This window comes from Scyliorhinus torazame, chromosome 10 (genome assembly GCF_047496885.1).
Source record: "Scyliorhinus torazame isolate Kashiwa2021f chromosome 10, sScyTor2.1, whole genome shotgun sequence".
In the NCBI taxonomy this organism is placed as follows: domain Eukaryota; kingdom Metazoa; phylum Chordata; class Chondrichthyes; order Carcharhiniformes; family Scyliorhinidae; genus Scyliorhinus; species Scyliorhinus torazame.
In genome coordinates this window covers 208,372,565-208,390,768 of record NC_092716.1, presented here as the reverse complement: position 1 = coordinate 208,390,768, position 18,204 = coordinate 208,372,565, and the positions used below count along the sequence as shown (strand labels likewise).

Genomic DNA, 18,204 nt, shown 5'->3' with positions numbered 1-18,204 from the left:
TGTCCTTCACAAACCCCGTCTGATCCTCATGAATCACTACCGGGACACGATCCTCAATCCTAGTGGCCAAGATCTTGGCCAACAGCTTGGCATCCACATTAAGGAGTGAAATCGGCCTATAGGAGCCGCATTGCAGCGGGTCCTTATCACGCTTGAGGATAAGTGAGATCAGAGCCTGCAACATCATTGGGGGAAGGATACCCTTTTGCTTGGCCTAGTTAAAAGTTCTTTTTAAAAAAAAAAAAAAAAAAAATATTTATTGAAGTTTTTTAACCCAATTTTTCTCCCTTACAAACAATAAACCCCCCCCCCCCACCTCTTAACATTAAAAAAAGAGAAATCGCGCAGAGCAAGATATATACATGGCAAAATGATATATTTACACAGCTTTGTACACTGGCCCTCACCTGTACGTGCCAGTTTCCCCAACCCTTCATGTTATCTCTTGCTCATCACCCTCCCAGGCAGTCCCCCCTCCCAGGATGTCCCCTCCGCCCCCAAGGTTGCTGCTGCTGCTGACTGACCTTCCTCTAACGCTCTGCGAGATAGTCTAGGAACGGTTGCCACCGCCTGTAAAACCCCTGCTCAGACCCTCCAGGCGAACTTAATCCTCTCCAACTTTATGAACCCAGCCATATCATTTATCCAGGCTGGGGGGCTTCGCCTCCTTCCACATTAGCAAGATCCTTCGCCGGGCTACTAGGGACGCAAAGGCCAGAATGCTGGCCTCTTTCGCCTCCTGCACTCCAGGTTTGTCCACTACTCCAAATATTGCTAGCCCCCAGCTTGGCTTGACCCGGACTTTCACCACCTGAGATATTGCTCCCGCCACTCCTCTCCAGAACCCCTCCAGTGCCGGGCATGACCAAAACATATGGACATGGTTCGCCAGGCTCCCTGAGCACCTTCCACATCTGTCCTCTACCCCAAAGAATCTACTCTACCTCGCCCCCGTCAAGTGCGCTCTGTGGACCACCTTAAATTGTATCAGGCTGAGCCTGGCACACGAGGAGGAGGAGGAGGAATTAACCCTACCTAGGGCATCAGCCCACAGACCTTCCTCGATCTCCTCCCCCAGCTCCTCCTCCCATTTACCCTTCAACTCTTCTACCAGCGCTTCCCCCTCTTCTTTCAACTCCTGGCGTATTTCCGACACCTTGCCCTCCCCGACCCATACACCTGAGATCACCCTATCTTGAACTTCTTGTGCCGGGAGCAACGGGAATTCCCTCACCTGTCGCCTCACAAAAGCCCTCACCTGCATATATCTAAAGGCATTTCCTGGGGGTAACTCTAACTTCTCCTCCAGTGCCCCTAGGCTCGCAAACGTCCCATCAATGAACAGGTCCCTCGTTCTTCTAATCCCCCGCCCGATGCTAGCTCTGGAACCCCCTGTCCATCTTTCCCGGGACAAACCGGTGGTTACCCCTGATCGGGGACCACACCGATGCTCCCATTGCACCCTGGTGCTGTCTCCACTGGCCCCAGATCCTTAGCGTTGCCGCCACCACCGGGCTCATGGTATACTTTGTCGGCGAGAGCGGCAGCGGTGCCGTCACCAACACCCCCAGGCTCGTTCCTTTACAGGACGCCATCTCCATCCTCTTCCATGCCTCCCCCTCTCCCTTCATAACCCACTTGCGGATCATCGCCACATTTGCTGCCCAGTAGTAGCTCCCCAGGTTTGGCAGCGCCAACCCTCCTCTGTCCCTACTGCGTTCTAGGAACCCTCTCCTTACACTCGGGGTCTTATTCGCCCACACAATACTCCTGCCTACTCTCTTTAAAAAGGCCTTGGTGATCACGATGGGAAGGCACTGAAACACAAACAGAAACCTCGGAAGGACCACCATTTTGACCGACTGCACTCTACCCACCAGCGAGAGCGATAACATGTCCCATCTTTTGAAATCCTCCTCCATTTGCTCCACCAACCTCGTCAGATTCAGTTTATGTAGGGTCCCCCAACTCCTGGCTATCTGGATCCCCAGATACCGAAAGCTCCCCTCCGCCCTCCTGAGCGATAGGTCCCCTATCCCTCTTTCTTGGTCCCCCGCCTGTAATACAAAGAGCTCACTCTTCCCTACATTGAGCTTATAGCCCGAAAACTCCCCAAACTCCCTTGGAGTCTGCATGACCTCCACCATCCCCTCCATTGGATCCACCACGTACAGCAACAGGTCATCTGCATATAGCGACACCCGATGCTCTTCTCCCCCTCGGACCACCCCCCTCCATTTATTAGACTCTCTCAATGACATGGCCAATGGTTCGATCGCCAATGTGAACAACAGGAGGGCCAGGGGGCACCCCTGCCTTGTCCCTCGGTACAATCGAAAGTTCTCCGACCTCCGCCGGTTCGTCACTACACTCTCCATCGGGGCTCTGTAAAGGAGCTTAACCCAATTGATAAACCCTACCCCAAACCTACGCAGCACTTCCCAGAGGTACTTCCACTCCACTCGGCCAAAGGCCTTTTCCGCGTCCATAGCTGCCACTATCTCCGCCTCTCCCTCCTCCGATGGCATCATTATCACGTTTAAGAGCCGCCGCACATTGGTGTTTAGTTGCCTGCCATTTACAAATCCTGTCTGGTCCTCGTGGATTACCCCCGGGACACAGTCCTCTCTCTATCCTTGTGGCCAGCACTTTTGCCAGCAACTTAGCGTCCACATTGAGGAGCGAGATCGGCCTGTACGATCCACATTGCAGTGGGTCCTTGTCCCGCTTTAGGATCAAAGAAATTGTCGCTTCCGACATTGTCGGGGGCAGGGTCCCCTCCTCTCTTGCCTCATTAAAGGTCCTCACCAGTAGCGGGGCCCACAGGTCTGTGTACTTCCTGTAGAACTCCACCGGGAATCCGTCTAGTCCCGGGGCCTTCCCTGCCTGCATGCTCCCCAAACCCTTGCTCAGCTGCTCCAACCCAATTGGTGCCCCCAACCCAGCCACCTCTTGCTCCTCCACCCTCTGGAATCTCAGCTGATCTGGGAATCGTCTCATCCCCTCTTCCCCCGCTGGGGGCTTGGATCTGTACAGCTCTTCATAAAAGGCCTTGAATACCTCGTTTATTTTCGTTGCACTCCGAACCGTGGCTCCCCTTCCATCTTTGACTCCCCCTATTTCCCTCGCTGCCATCCTGTGCCAGCATCCGACTAGCCTTTTCCCCATACTCGTAGGTCGCCCCCTGCGCTTTCCTCCACTGTGCCTCCACCTTCCGTGTGGTCAACAGGTCAAACTCCGTCTGGAGCCGTCGTCTTTCCCCAAGTAATCTTTCCTCTGGGGCCTCTGCGTATCTCCTGTCCACTCTCAAAATCTCCCCCACTAACCTCTCCCTTTCCATACCCTCTGTCTTCTCCCTATGAGCCCTAATGGAAATCACTGCCTTCAATGCCTCCCATACCACTCCCACCCGCACCTCCCCGTTGTCGTTGGCCTCCAAGTACCTTTCGATACACCCCCTCACCTTCCCACACCACCTCGTCCGCCAGCAGTCCCACATCCAACCGCCACAACGGGCGTTGGTCCCTCTCCTCTCCCAGCTCCAGTTCCACCCAGTGCGGGGCATGGTCCGAAACGGCTATAGCCGAATACTCCGTCCACTCCACCCTCTGGATGAGCGCTCTACCCAGAACAAAGAAATCTATCCGGGAGTAGGCTTTGTGTACATGGGAGAAGAAAGAAAATTCCCTGGCCTGCGGCCTTGCAAACCGCCATGGGTCCACCCCCCCCATCTGATCCATAAACCCCCTAAGTACCTTGGCTGCTGCCGGCCTCTTTCCAGTCCTTGATTTGGAGCGGTCCAGTGCTGGATCCAACACTGTATTGAAGTCCCCTCCCATTATCAGGCCTCCTATCTCCAGGTCTGGAATGCGCCCCAACATGCGCTTCATGAATCCTGCATCATCCCAGTTCGGGGCTCCATATCGCCCTCCATTGTCTGCTACAATAGTCTTGGCCTCAAATGACACCCGCTTTCCCACCAATATTACCACCCCTCTATTCTTCACGTCCAGTCCAGAGTGGAATACCTGTCCTACCCATCCCTTTCTTAACCTGACCTGGTCTGCCACCTTCAGATGTGTCTCTTGGAGCATGGCCATGTCCACCTTCAGTCTCTTAGTGCGCGAACACTCGAGCCCTCTTCACCGGCCCATTCAGGCCCCTCCCATTCCACGGTATCAGCCGGATTAGAGGGGCTCTCACCCGCCCCATGCCCTGCCGACTAGCCATCTCCTTTTCTGGGCCAGTCCCGTGTCCACGCCTCACTCACCCTCCAGTCCCCCAGAGGGGGGACCCCTGTCCCGACCACCTCTTCTGTGTCCCATTCCCTTTCAGCCAGTGCAGCAGCAACCCTTTTCTTCCCCCCCCCCCCCCCCCGCTAGACCCCTGTTTGCCTAGCTTTTTTGCTCCCCCAACCCCGGCTTCCCCCGCCGTCCCATTGACCTCCCCGCATGGGAGTCTCCCAATCCATATGCATTCTTTCGTTCCCCTTCCCGCCTTTCTTCCCGCGCGCGGGAAAAAACCCCGTGCATTCCAAAGCCTGCTCCGCCCCCTCTGGCGCAGCTCCTGTCGTGGCCTTGTCTCTCTCCCCCAGCCCATGTAACATTTCCTGCGCGTGATTGACCCCCTATATACAACAACCATCACACATCAAACCCCAAAACATCCCCCCCACCCTCACAAACCCTCAGTTAGAGTCCAACTTTTCGGCTTGTACAAAGGTCCACGCCTCTTCAGGCGTTTCGAAGTAATAGTGTTGGTGTAGCGCACAAAGACTCCGTGAGATGAATAGAGTGAAGTCGATGAGGCTTTATTAAGCGTGTCTGTTCCCCCGCAGCTCGATAGTAGAATGGCATGTGGGGGAGGACTCTGGCGAGAGGTCAACGGCCAACCAGGACCTGGGATCTGTCAGCCAATGACATTAGGACTTCCAGTCCCACATGACCCCTAATACATACTACCACAGTTGGCCCTTGTATGTGACCCACAGTCGCGCTGGCTGCAGCATTCCGAATTTCACTTCTTTCCGGTAAAACGCCGCTTTGGCCCGGTTGAAACCCGCTCTCCGCTTTGCAACCTCCGTGCTCCAGTCCGGGTATATTCGGATCTCTGCATTGTCCCACTTACTGCTCCGCTCCTTCTTGGCCCATCTCAGGACCCACTCTCTGTCTGTGAACCGGTGGAACCACACCACCATCGCCCTTGGCGGCTCATTTGCCTGGGGCTTCTTCGCCAGCACCTGATGTGCCCCGTCCAACTCCAGCGGCCTCGAAGGGGCCTTCGTGCCCATCATCGCCTCGAGCATCGTGCTCGCATATGCCCCGGCATCAGCCCCCTCCACTCCCTCGGGGAGACCCAGGATTCGCAGATTCTTTCTCCTCTACTTGTTCTCCAGGTCTTCGAGTCTTCCCGCCCACCTCTTGTGTAGCGCCTCGTTCTGCTCCTCTCTCACTGCCAGGCCCACGAGCTCGTCCTTGTTCTGACTGACTCTTTTCTGTACCTCCTGGATCTTAGCTTCATGGGCCCTCTGCGTGATCCTGAGTCCTTCAATTGCTGAAAGCATAGGCGCCAACATCTCTTTGCGCATCTCCTCGCGCTGCTCCTTGAAGCAGCGCTTGATGAACTCCTGCAGCTCCCCTTTGTCCTTGGCTGCCGCCATTTTGTTTTCTTTCCCTCGCTTCTCCTGTTGCTCCAGTGCCGCTCCTTTGGCCGTTACACTTCTGGTCCGTTTCATAGAAGTTGGCAGTGTTTGCTTCATCAGTCTGCCCCAAAAAGTCTATGGAAACCCCTGAAAAAGGTCTGAGAGTCGGCTCCAGACGGGAGCTGCCGAATGCGCAACCTACCCCTCCATGGCCGCCACCAGAAGCCTCGTCCCTGCTTCTTCAATGGCCCTGGTAGATCTTTTCACAGTTGTTCCCTCTGCTGCTAGAATTCACCTTTGATAGAGTCAAGTCAAATCGCAGCTTTAAGCTTGCCCTTCCCCCGCCTGCATGCTGGAAGAGGCCCTTGTCTAAACCTGCAGCCAAAGCCAAATCCTTTACTGTTTCTGCCGGGTCTGGTAGCCAAAAGACATAACATTCCTGGGGGACACTGTCAGGGGAATGCTGCAGCCTTCTTCCCACACCGGGAAATGTCAAACCAATGCCGTGGGGGCCCTGTAAATGAGCCCAAAAGTTCGTTCCAAGCGGGAGCTGCCGAATATGCGACCTAGCTCTGCATAGCCGCACCCGGAGGTCCCGTTAAAAGTTCTTAACCGCAGCGGGCCCAACACCTCAGGGAATTTCCTATAGAACTCTACGGGGAACCCATCTGGCCCCCGGGCCTTTCCCGCCTGCATACTCCCCAATCCCTTAACTAGCTCCTCCATCCCAATCGGGACCCCCAGTCCCTCTACCTGCCCTTCCTCCACCTTCGGGAACCTCAATTGGTCCAGGAACTGTCTCATCCCCTCCCTACCCTCCAGGGGATCTGACTTGTACAGTTTACCATAGAAGTCCTGAAAGACCTCGTTTATTTTAGCTGGACTCTGCACTGTTTCTCCCTCCTCCTCCCCTCTTTCCTCTTCTTTTCTCTTTTTTTCCCCCCCCCCCCCTTATCTCTAATTCCCCCAATCTCCCTAGCCGCCTCCCTCTTCCACAGCTGATTCGCCAGCATCCAACTTGCCTTCTCCCCATACTCATACACTGCTCCCTGTACCTTCCTCAACTGGGCCTCGGCCTTTCCCGTGATTAGCAAGTCAAACTCCGTTTGGAGGCTCCAGCGCTCCTCCAGCAGCCCCTCCTTGGGTGATTCCGCATACCTCCTATCTACCCTCAGTATCTCCCCCACCAATCTCTCCCTCTCTATCCTCTCCCTCTTTCCCCTGTGGGCCCTGATTGAGATTAACTCCCCCCTGACCACTGCATCATCCCAGTTCGGAGCATACACATTCACTAGCACCACCAGGGCGCCCTGCAGCCTGCCACTCACCATAACATAATGCTTGTCCGCCACAATACCCATCGCCTCAAATGCCACCTGCCTATTCACCAAGATTGCAACCCCCCCTGTTCTTTGCATCCAGCCTGAGTGAAAAACCTACCCCACCCATCCCTTCCTCAGCCTGGTTTGATCCGCAATCTTCAGGTGTTTCCTCAAGCATGGCTACGTCTGCCTTTAGCCCCTTTAGTGCGAGAACACTTGAGGCCCTCTTGACCGGCCCATTCAGGCCTCTCTCGTTCCATGTGATCAGCTGGATCGGGGTGCTCCCCCTGCCCCTTGCCAACTAGCATCTCCTTTTTTAGGCCAGCCATGTGCCCCCACTTCCAGCCCCCCAGGCGGAGGCTCCCTGCCCCGACTCTCCCTTGTACCATCGATTTTCCCCCTCAATCAGCACTGCTGCAACCCAGTTCTTCTCCCCCCACCCCCCCTCCCTTCCCCTGACCAAGCAACTGCTTAACCCCCCCCCTCCCCCAATTGCACTCCCGTAAGCCAGCTGACTCATGCTGACCCCAGCCGCTCCTGCATCTGCCTCCAATCCCCCTTTGGATTCCCCATCCAAATCTCCAGTGCCCCCCCCCCCCCCCAACCTAAGTGGGGTAAAAGAGTCTCTCTTTCTCTCCTCCCCCCCCCCCCCCCCCACCCCACACACCCCATATAAACCAATGCGAACCTCAAACACCGTACCGCCCCCACCATTTTGCAGGAAAAAGCCGCGCTCCCTGCCTGGGTGATCCCGCCCCCTATGACGCAGCTCCTTCCAACTATGACTTTGCCCCAATCCCCTAGGGCACCAGGCCACGGGGTCACCCCAGACCCAAGAAAACGTGGGGGGAAAACTCCACCCAAACATCACCCCATCCCCCTCACCCACATCTGTCATAACATACTGCAAACCATTAATTCGAGACCAACTTCTCATTTTTGATTAAAGTCCACGTCTCATCCGGCGTATCAAAATAGTGGTGACGGTCCTGGTATGTGACCCACTGCCTCGCCGGCTGTAACAGCCCAAACTTCACCCCCTTCCCATGGAGGACTGACTTGGCCTGATTGAATCCTGCCCGCTTCTTGGCCAGCTCTGCACTCCAGTCCTGGTAAATCCGGATCTCTGTGTTCTCCCACCTGCTGCTCCGCTCCTTCTTCGCCCATCGCAGGTGGCTCGTCCGCCCTTGGCCTCCTGGCCAGGACTCTGCGCCCCATCCAGCTCCAGGGGGCCACGGGAAGGTCCAGGCGCCCATCAGCGTACTCCGCATCGTGGCCACATACGCCCCAGGATCTGACCCCTCCGCGCCTTCAGGGAGACCCAGAATCCACCGGTTCTGCCTCCTCGACCTATTCTCCAGGTCCTCCAGCTTCTCCTGCCATTTTTTGTGCAGCGCTTCCACTCTGACCGCCAGGCGCAGAATCTTGTCCTCATTCACAGAGGCCTTCTGCTGCACCTCCTTAATCGCCGTCCCCTGCAACTTCTGGGTCTCCACCAACCTTTCGATCAACGCCATCATAGGGGCCAACATCTCCGCCTTCAAGTCCGCAATGCAGCTTCTCAAACTCCTGCTACTCCCGAGACCACTTGGCCCACGGTGCCTGATCAGCGCCCGCCGCCATCTTGTTTTTTCGCACCCGTTCTCCTCTCTTCTCTAAAGCCACTTTTTTGACCGCTCCGCTCCTGGTCCATTCCACCGTGCTGGGGGACCCTCACTGTTTGCTTCCCACACCGGGAATCGTCGTCCAAATGCTGCTGGAGGTCCTTAAAAGGGCCCAAAAGTTCGTTATCGACGGGAGCTGCTGACCATGTGACCTACCAAGGCATAGCCGCAACCGGAAGTCAAGGGCTTTTTTTAAGAAAATAAATTTAGAATGCCCATTTCAATTTTTCCAATTAAGGGGCAATTTAGCATAGCCAATCCACCTAACCTGCCCATCTTTGGGTTGTGGGGGTGGAACCCACGCAGACACGTGGGGGAATGTGCAAACTCCACACAGATAGTAGACAATGACCCAGAGCCAGGATCAAACCTGGGACCGCGTTGCCCTGAGGCAGCAGGCTAACCACTGCGTCACCGTGCTGCCCTGACTTGGGACAAAGGTAGGGAGGTTATGAAAAACAAACAGCAATCTCAGCAGCACTGTCGTTTTAACTGTCTTGCACCCACCCTGCCAGTGACAACGGCAAAACATCCCACCTCCTAAAATCCGCCTTCATCCTCTCCTCCAATTGAGCCAAGTTCAACCTATGCTGCTGGGCCCTGCTCTGCGCCACCTGGATACAGACGTATCTAAAGCTCGTCCCCACCACCTTAACGGCAACTCGCCTAACCTCTGCCCCTCGCATTGATCAGTAACACCTCGCACTTTCTGTATTCAAATTGTACCTCTCAAACCGGCCAAATTCCCCAAAATGACGGTGGCGCAGTGGTGTCTCACAGCACCAGGGACCTTGGTTCGATTTCGACCTCTGACAACTCTTTGCACATTCTTCCTGTGTCTGCGTGGGTTTCCTCCAGGTGCTCTGGATTCCTCCCACTGTCCAAAGATGTGCAGGTTATGTTAATTGGGAATGCTAAATTGTCCCTAGGTGGGGTTACAATGATGGGGTGGGGATTGGGCCTAGGTTAGGGTGCTGTTTCAGAGGGTCGGTGCCGACTCGACAAAATGAATGGTGTATTTTTGCACTGTAGGGGTTCTATGAAAATCTCTTCTCTCTTCCACCATTGGCATTCAACAACTATGTATGGCTGCTCCAGCTCTGCTCCAAGCATCTTTTAAAAAGTTTTGGGAACCTGTCCGGACCCATGGCCTTCCCTACGCATCACCCTCGTGTCATCACCTCCCACAGCCCAAACTGGGCCTTCAGGCCCTACATCTGCCCCATCTCCACCTTGGGGGATACCCCAACCCATCCCAGAACTGTCTCATAAGCCTCCTATAGAAGGCCTCAAATACCCCATTCATCTCCTCCAGGTCCATCACCACCTTGCGCGCCCCCCCCCCCCCCCCCCCCCCCAATTGGGCCAGTCTGAGTGGAACACCTCTCCACCCATCCCTCCCTCTGATTGTCTGATCCCCCAATTTCAGGTGCGTTTCCTGCCGAAACGCCATGTCCTCCTTCAGACTCTAGATGCGTGAACGCGCAACAGTTTAACCGGCCCATTCACCACTCGCACATTCCACGTTACCAGCCTGGTCGGGGGCTCCTGACCCCCCCCCCGCCAATCGTTCATACACCTTCCTGGACCAGCCCACATCACACTTCCCTCCAGGCCCACCCTCTGATGTCCACCGCCATCTCTCCCTTCCCAACTGCACCACACCATTCATACCCATATCAGCAGCCAACCCCCCACTTTGCTTCTGTTAACTAGCCCACCTAGCTGGCATGGTGGCCCCTAACCGAAGGCCTGTAACCTCCCCATCCCCCTCCAATCCACCTCCCCCAAATCACTAACTAACAAAAAACAGACTCTCCATCTCCGCTCTCCCTGTCGAAACCCACCTCCAGGGCCAATCAAAGGCCCCCTCTCCCATCAACTGCTCCAACATCATTGCCACATACTTGGCAGTGTCTGTTCCCTCAATACCCTCGGGCATCCTGACTACCGCCATCATGTGGGGCTGTTGGCAGATTGTGGGGGAGGGGGGTGGTGGTTGAGAGCAGGTGAGGGCTGCTATTCAGGGAATATGGAAGTGAATGATGCGGGAGAGGTCACAGCCACCATTGTGGGAGGCACTCCAGTTCTCCAGATCCTCCAATTGATCTCTGAGCCTTTTCTGGCTGTCCACCGCCCCCATTCGCTGCCGCAAGGCCACCATCTGCTCCTCATCTTCCCCCCCCCCCCCCCCCCCCCCCCCACACCCACCCACTGCCTCCTCCACCTTCTGTGTCATCAGGCCGTGAGCCTCCAGCCTACGACCCACTTTTTCAATCGTCTTCTGAGGCCTCTTTCCACTGCTGCAGGAACCTATTTTAAAAACTCCACCAGTTGCTCTGACCACTGGGTGGGCAGTGCTGCTCCCTTGCCCTCTGCCCCCTTGACCTATGGTGCACCATAAAAATTGCCCTGCTCCAGCTTTGTGCTCTCTCGTAGCACTTCCTGTCCTCTGATCTATGCACCAGACTCGCCAGAGGACTATTACCTTCACTGGGCACTCTCTCACCGTCCGCCCTCCCAAGATCTCCATGCAGGTGAGGCAGGCGTCACATGTGTGACCACTCACTCCATGGCTGCCACCGACAGTCCAACTCCAGGTGAGGTCTATCCAATGCTGTAATTCCTGGAAGACTATTCTAATCTTGTACTCTAATTCCTTTGTTTAAAAAAAAAAAAAGACAAACATCTTCGTTGCTTGTGGCACCTGCATGTTAACTTCCTATGTTTCATGCAAGGATGCCCAGATCGCCGGTGCTGGTTAGGGTTTTTAATGAGGCAAGAGACCGAGGGTCTTGCCCCCGGCGATGTCACAGGCCACCATCTCCCTGATACTGAAATGGGACAGACTCTGAGGCATGTGGGTCCTATAGGCTGATCTCTCTGCTCCGTGTAGATGCAAAATTACTGGCCAAGCTTTTGGCTTCTCGGATTGAGGACTGCGTGCTGCATGTTATTATGGAAGACCAAACTGGGTTTGTCAAGCGCAGGCAGCTGGTGGCCAACCTAAGAAGGCTGCTAAATGTGATCTTGATGCCCCCGGAGAGTAGCGAGGTACAGATAGTCGTGGCAATGGATGCCGAAAAGGCTTTTGACCGGGTTGAGTGGGACTATTTATGGGAGGTGTTGGGGCGAGTTTGGGTTCGGCGAGGGCTTTATTGACTGGGTTAGGCTGCTGTACCAGGCTCCGGAGGCTAGTGTGGGGACGAATAGGACGACGTCTGACTATTTTAGACTGTACCGAGGGACAAGGCAGGGGTGCCCCCTCTCCCCACTGCTGTTTGCGCTAGCAATAGAGCTGCTGGCAATTGCCCTGAGCTTTATGGTGGGGGGACACACACACGAGTTTTTTGTTATACGCCGATGGCCTGCTCTTGTACATCACGGATCCAGTGGCTGGGATGGAATCTTGAGGGAATTCTGCTGGTTCTCAGGGTATAAACTGAACATGGCAAAGAGTGAGTTGTTTGTAGTGCAGGCGAGGGGCCAGTAGGGTCAGCTGAGGGGCCTGTCATTTAGATTAGTAGGGGACCGTTTCAGATACTTGGGGATACAGGTGGCGCAGGACTGGGGTCGGTTGCACAAGTTGAACTTATCCTGGTTGGTGGAGCAAATTAGGGTCGAGTTCGGGAGATGGGATGTGCTCCCACTGACACTAGCGGGGAGAGTGCAGATGGTCAAAATGACAATCCTCCCGAGATTCTTGTTCGTATTCCAGTGTCTCCCCATTTTCATTCCGCGGTCCTTTTTAAGAGGACAATAAAATAATTATGGGATTTGTGTGGGCAGGAAAGTCCCCGCGGGTGAAGAGGGTGATGCTAGAGGGGAAGGGGGGGCTGGTGCTGCTAAATTTTAGTAATTACTACTGGGCGGCCAACATAGCTATAATAAGGAAGTGGCGGCCAACATAGCTATGATAAGGAAGTGGATGGTGGGTGCGGGGTCGGTTTGGGGGTGGGGGCGGTTTGAGGGCGGATGGATGGTGGGTGCAGGGTCGGCTCGGGGGTGGATGGAGGCCGCTTTGTGCAGGAGCACCAGTTTGGCAGCCCTGGTTACGGCGCCCCTGCCGGCGCGGTACTCCACCAGCCCTATAGTGGTGGCGACTTTGTGGATCTGGGGCCAATGGAGGAGGCACATGGGGGAAGTGAGAGCATCGGTTTGGTCCCCAATTTGTGACGATCACCGGTTTGCCCCAGGGAATATGGACGGTGGGTTCCGAATATGGCGGAGGGCTGGGACTGAGAATATGGGGGATCTGTTCTTAGAAGGGAGCTTCCTGAGCATGAGGGTGCTGGAGGAGAAATTTGGGCTGGCGAGAGGGAATGATTTCAGGTACTTTCCAGGTCGTCCACCGGGCACACATGACAGTGGCCCGGATGAGTAAATTCTTTGGACGGGAGGACGGGTGCACCAGATGTGCGGGGAGGACCAGTGAACCATGTCCACATGTTCTGGGCGTGTTCAAAACTCTGGGTACTGGCAGGGATTTGCGGACGTTATGTCCCGAGTACTGAAAACTAGGGTGGTGATGAGTCCAGAGGTGGCAATTTTTGGCGTTTAGGAGGACCTGGGAGTCCAGGAGGAGAAAGACCGACGTTCTGGCCTTTGCTTCCCTGGTAGCCCAGCGACGAATACTGCTGGCATGGAGGGACTCAAAGCCCCTGAAGTCAGAGGCCTGGCTATCGGACATGGTGTGCTTCCTCGGTCTGGAGAAAATTTAAGGTCGCTCTGAGAGGGTCAATGTCAGGGTTTGCCCGGAGGTGGCAGCCATTTATCGACGACTTCGCGGAAAATTAATCGTCGGGGGGTTAATTAGGCAGGCCCTTGTGGGATGGGAGCTGGGTTTTTTGCATTATGTTGATTGCACACTGTTCTGTACTGTTGCTGTTAACTATGCCAAAATGCCTCAATAAAATTGTTTATTTAAAAAAGAATGTCCAGATCCTTCTCCATACCAGCATTTCCTGGTCTCTTGCCATCTAAGTATGAGATACAAATTTGAAGCTGGAGTAGGCCATTTGACCATCTAGTTTGTTCTCTTGTTAAGTAAGATCATGACTGTTCTGGCTGGCCTCAACTCCACATTCCATCTAACAGTGATGGTCAAGAACCTATCTACCTCTGCCTTAAATATTCAATGACTCTGCCTCCACTGTCCCCCTATGGAAGAGCGTCCCAAAGATTTATGACCCTCCGAAAAACATTCTCATCGTTTTATGGGTGACCCCTTTTTAAACTGTTCCCTTGTTCTTGTCCCTTCACCAGGGGAATCATTTGGCAAAAGTCTCCTCGGGATCTTGTGTTTCAATAGGATCACCTCTCCTTCTAAGCAACAGCCCAGTCTGTCCAATCTTTCCTCTTAACATAAAACAACCATTTTTTTTTTTTTTTTTCAGATCTGAGGCCGAACAAATGTCAAGTGTTGCAGACAAGCTGTTTGTCAACTTTGGGGTGGAAATTTTGAAGAAAATTCCTGGCAGAGTTTCTACTGAAGTTGATGCAAGGTAAAAACTGATAATACTCCAGAATAGCAAAATAGCTGGTATAGTCAATTTTAAAGCATATCTACCCAATAGAATTCATGGATTGTCTGATATGTTGTAATGCAGACCTCTCCTAAGTATGTACACCATGTATTAACAATATTTTGTTCTATCATGAAGTCACTTGCTGACCTCGTTAGTTTTAAAAATGCAACCTGTCTTTTGTGTTTTCTGTAATATTTACTAGTCTCCTCTGCCCAAGTCCAGATGGTTATTGAGCAAGACAATGGGTCCGCACTGACACCCCCCCCCCCCCCCCCCCCCCGGTGAGATTTCTTCCATTTACATCCCTTTTTAGTCTGAAATAAGTTTTGGGTGCTCTCTCCTTGTGGTGAGGGGCAGCATGGTAGCACTTTGTTGCTTCACAGCTCCAGGGTCCCAGGTTCGATTCCCAGCTTGGGTCACTGTCTCTGTGGCCTCTGCCATGTTCTCCCCGTGTCTGTTTCCTCTGGGTGCTCTGGTTTCCTCCCACAATCCAAAGATGTGCAGGTTAGGTGAATTGGCCATGCTAAATTACCCTTGGTGTCCAACATGGTTAGGTAGGATTATAGGGAGGTGTGAGCTTAATTAAGTAGGGTGCTGTTTCAAAGGGCCAGTGGCTGCCTCCTGCACTATAAATTCTGTGATCTTTGCAATTGAACCCAACTAAATTTTTAGAGAAGAGGGATTCGAATTATTATGTGCTGATTAACTCACCTGATTTTCATCTGCAAGGCACAAGTCAAGTGTGTGATGCAATACTCTCCACTTGCCTGGATGAGTGCAGCTCCAACAACACTAGAGCTCAACAATAGTTGGGCCAAAGCTGCCTGCTTGATTGGCACCCAATCCCCTACCTTAAGCCATTTGCCCCTGCCTCCATGGGCACACTGGCAGAAGTGTATACTGTTTATAAGATTCACTGAGCAACTCACCAATCCTCCTCCAAACCATACACTGCCCTGACTTGGAAATATACCCCTGTGCCTTCGTTGTCACTGTTGAAAACCTGGAACATTCTTGCAGCACTGGGTATACCTACATCATATGGTCTGCAGTAGTTCAAGAAGCTGGCCTACCAGCACCTTCTCCAGGGCAATTGAGGATGTGCATCAACTGCTAGCCGTGTCCTCAACAATCACAGCCCTTGAAAAAAATTAAACAAACAGTTGTTGTTTGAAATTGATTAACTGAATCGCCTGGATATGCATGGTGCTCACTTTTTCTTGATGTATGCTAGGTTGTCATTTGACAAAGATGCTATGGTCCAAAAGGCCCAACACCTAATTCTGATGTACAAGGATGCTGGAATCAACAAGGATCGTATTCTTATCAAACTTGCTTCCACATGGGAGGGTATACAGGCTGGGAAGTAAGTATTGCTTTGTAGCTACTTAATTGACTAAAAATGTCAATGAATTGAGTGGGCATGATTGTTGTCCATTTAACCTGAACTTTGAGAGACCTACCAATTTCTAACAACTAGTGGAAATGGTGAAGGTATTCTATTCCTTGTCCTTTTGTGCCTGATGGCAGCTTGGAGGTTTGCTGAATTGCAAATAGCCATTTGGAATTATTATTTTGGCCTGATTTCACCAGAGAATTTAAATCACAAGAAATGAGGCAGTGATATTGGAACTGTTCTGCAGATCATCTCCAGCTTATGTACATGTTTATTTTCCTAATTTATTCCAATCTTTGCACTCACCATTAAGTAGGCTTACATTAACACTGCAATGAAGTTGCTGTGAAAATCTCCAAGTCACCACACTTGGGCGCCTGTTCCGATACACTGAGGGCAAATTCGGAATGTCCAATTCGTCTAACCAGCACACCTTCCGGTTTCCTCTCCGGATCACCCAGAGGAAACCCATGCAGACTCCGCACGGACAGTGACCCAAGTCGAGAATCGAACCCAGATCCCTGGCGCTGTGACCGTGCTGTCCTTTACATTATATTGGATTGTCAACCTAAGCATATCAGCATTTCAACATTCATAATTTTAAATATTCCTATGGAAGTTTGGTGTGATCTTCAGGAATGCAGGCTAACCTAATGTGTTACTGCAAAACATATCATTTTAAAAGGTTTAAATAAACAATGAATATTAGCGAGATTTAAATACTGACCTATGAGCTGCTGTCCCTCCAGGTTACTGTTGATGTACTATGTTGCTGTGAAGAGTCTGACTTTGCCTATCAGCAATATGGATCCAACCAGTCTTGAGCTCAAACAGTTAAAGTTAGAAATGGAGGGTGAGAAGTTTAATTCTCTGATAAGAGGGCAGAGGAGAAATCTTAATTGGAAGAGTCTTGGGTAGTAAGGTAAATGTTCAGAATAAAAACAAAACTACTTCTGACAGATGAACACTTTTTTTTTTCTTTTTTCTTCCCTTCCCTCCTGATCTTGCTGTACAAACCATCCTTGAGTTGCTGTGACCAGTTTACAGTTTCAGGCGGGCAAGTTAAACCTCTAACTCTGTTTTAGGATCCTTGAAGAACAGTGTGGCATCCACTGCAACATGACTCTGCTTTTCTCATTTGCTCAGGCAGTTGCCTGTGCAGAGGCTGGAGCAACACTGATTTCCCCATTTGTGGGTCGTATTCTGGACTGGCATGTAGCCAATACCGATCAGAAAAGCTTCGAACCATCAGCAGACCCAGGTACAAGCTATTGAATTCCAAGGAAAATAGCGAGCATTAGCTTATTGGTGTAGTTGTGGCTGTGTATTGATTATCTGGGCATTTTTTACTTTGAGTACTTTGCAGCTGACCTTGCACTATAAAATTTAAATGTTCTCTGCAAAGAACTTTATCCCTGACTGCCTGAGACTGAAGCAGGTTGTTGTATTTGACTCCTGGCATGAGCTTCCAACGACCTATCTGTGCCATCACTAACACAACCTATTTCCAAGACTCTAACAATGTCTGACTCCACCTAGCAGAGCTTATTCATTGCTGACACCCTCATCCATGTCTTCGTTATCTTTAGCCTTTATTTTAGTGAACCTCCCAACTTTCGCTCTCAACTTCATCTTATCCAAAGCACTGCTACCCGTGTCCCAACTTGCATCAAGATTCAGTCACCTGTCACCCAGTGCTCACAGGCCTACATTTGACTCCCATTAAACAATGCCTCAATTCATGATTCTCAACCTTGTTTTCAAATCCCACCTTGGCTCCTCCCTATCTCTATTTCCACCAGCTCTACAACCTTCTTGTATCTGCACATCCACTAGTGCTGACCTGTGAAAGGCCCTGAACTTTGAAATTCCACCACAGCAGGTGATGGAATTTAAACTCAATAAAAAAATATATGGAATTGAAAGTCTAATGATTGTTGATTTGTCGTACAGATCCATCTGGTTCACTAATGTCCTTTTTAGGCAAGAAAATCTGCCATCCTTACCTGGTCTGGCCTACATGTGACTTTACTGCAATGGTTGACTCTTCAATGCCCTCTGAAATAGTCCGGCAAGCCACTCAGATGTAGCAACCACTATGAAAACACAAAAAGGAATGAAACTGGATAGCCATCTGGTATTGAAACAGGCACTGGAAAATGCAATGGGAAACCCAACCCTGCAAAGTCCTTACTCGCATCTGGGGATTTGTGCCAAAGTTGGGGGTTGTTTCAGACTAGTTAAGCAACAGCTTGATATTGTTTGTTAAGGTATGATTCTGTCAGTATTGACTGTCCCAGATACTACTATCACCATTCCTGGGTATGTCCTGTCTCACCAGCAGGACCGACTCAGCAGAGGTGGTGGCACAGTGGTATACAGTTGGGAGGGAGTTGCCCAGGGAGTCTTCAATATCGACTCTGGACCCCAGGAAGTCTCATGGCTTTGTTTAAACATGGGCAAGGAAACCACCTGCTGATGAATTATTGAACACCACTTGGAGGAAGCGCTGAGGGTGGCAAGAGCACAGAATATGATCTGGTGGGGGACTTCAATGTCTGTCACCAAGTAGTACCACGACAGACCGAGCTGGCCAAATCCTAAAGGACATAGCCACTAGACTGGGACTGCAACAGCTGGTGAGGGAACCTAA

General features: G+C 52.1%; 1 protein-coding gene across 2 annotated transcripts in view; it reads left to right on the top strand.

Moving 5' to 3' along the window:
- The window catches only part of taldo1 (transaldolase 1), a 37,641-nt gene that overhangs the window by 10,510 nt on the left and 8,927 nt on the right, over nt 1-18,204 (top strand). For both annotated transcript variants that reach the window (XM_072466337.1, XM_072466338.1), the window contains exons 3-5: nt 14,024-14,131; nt 15,390-15,521; nt 16,637-16,812. In XM_072466337.1, coding sequence (XP_072322438.1) covers nt 14,024-14,131; nt 15,390-15,521; nt 16,637-16,812 — 416 coding nt within the window. The remainder of the gene's footprint in view (nt 1-14,023; nt 14,132-15,389; nt 15,522-16,636; nt 16,813-18,204) is intronic.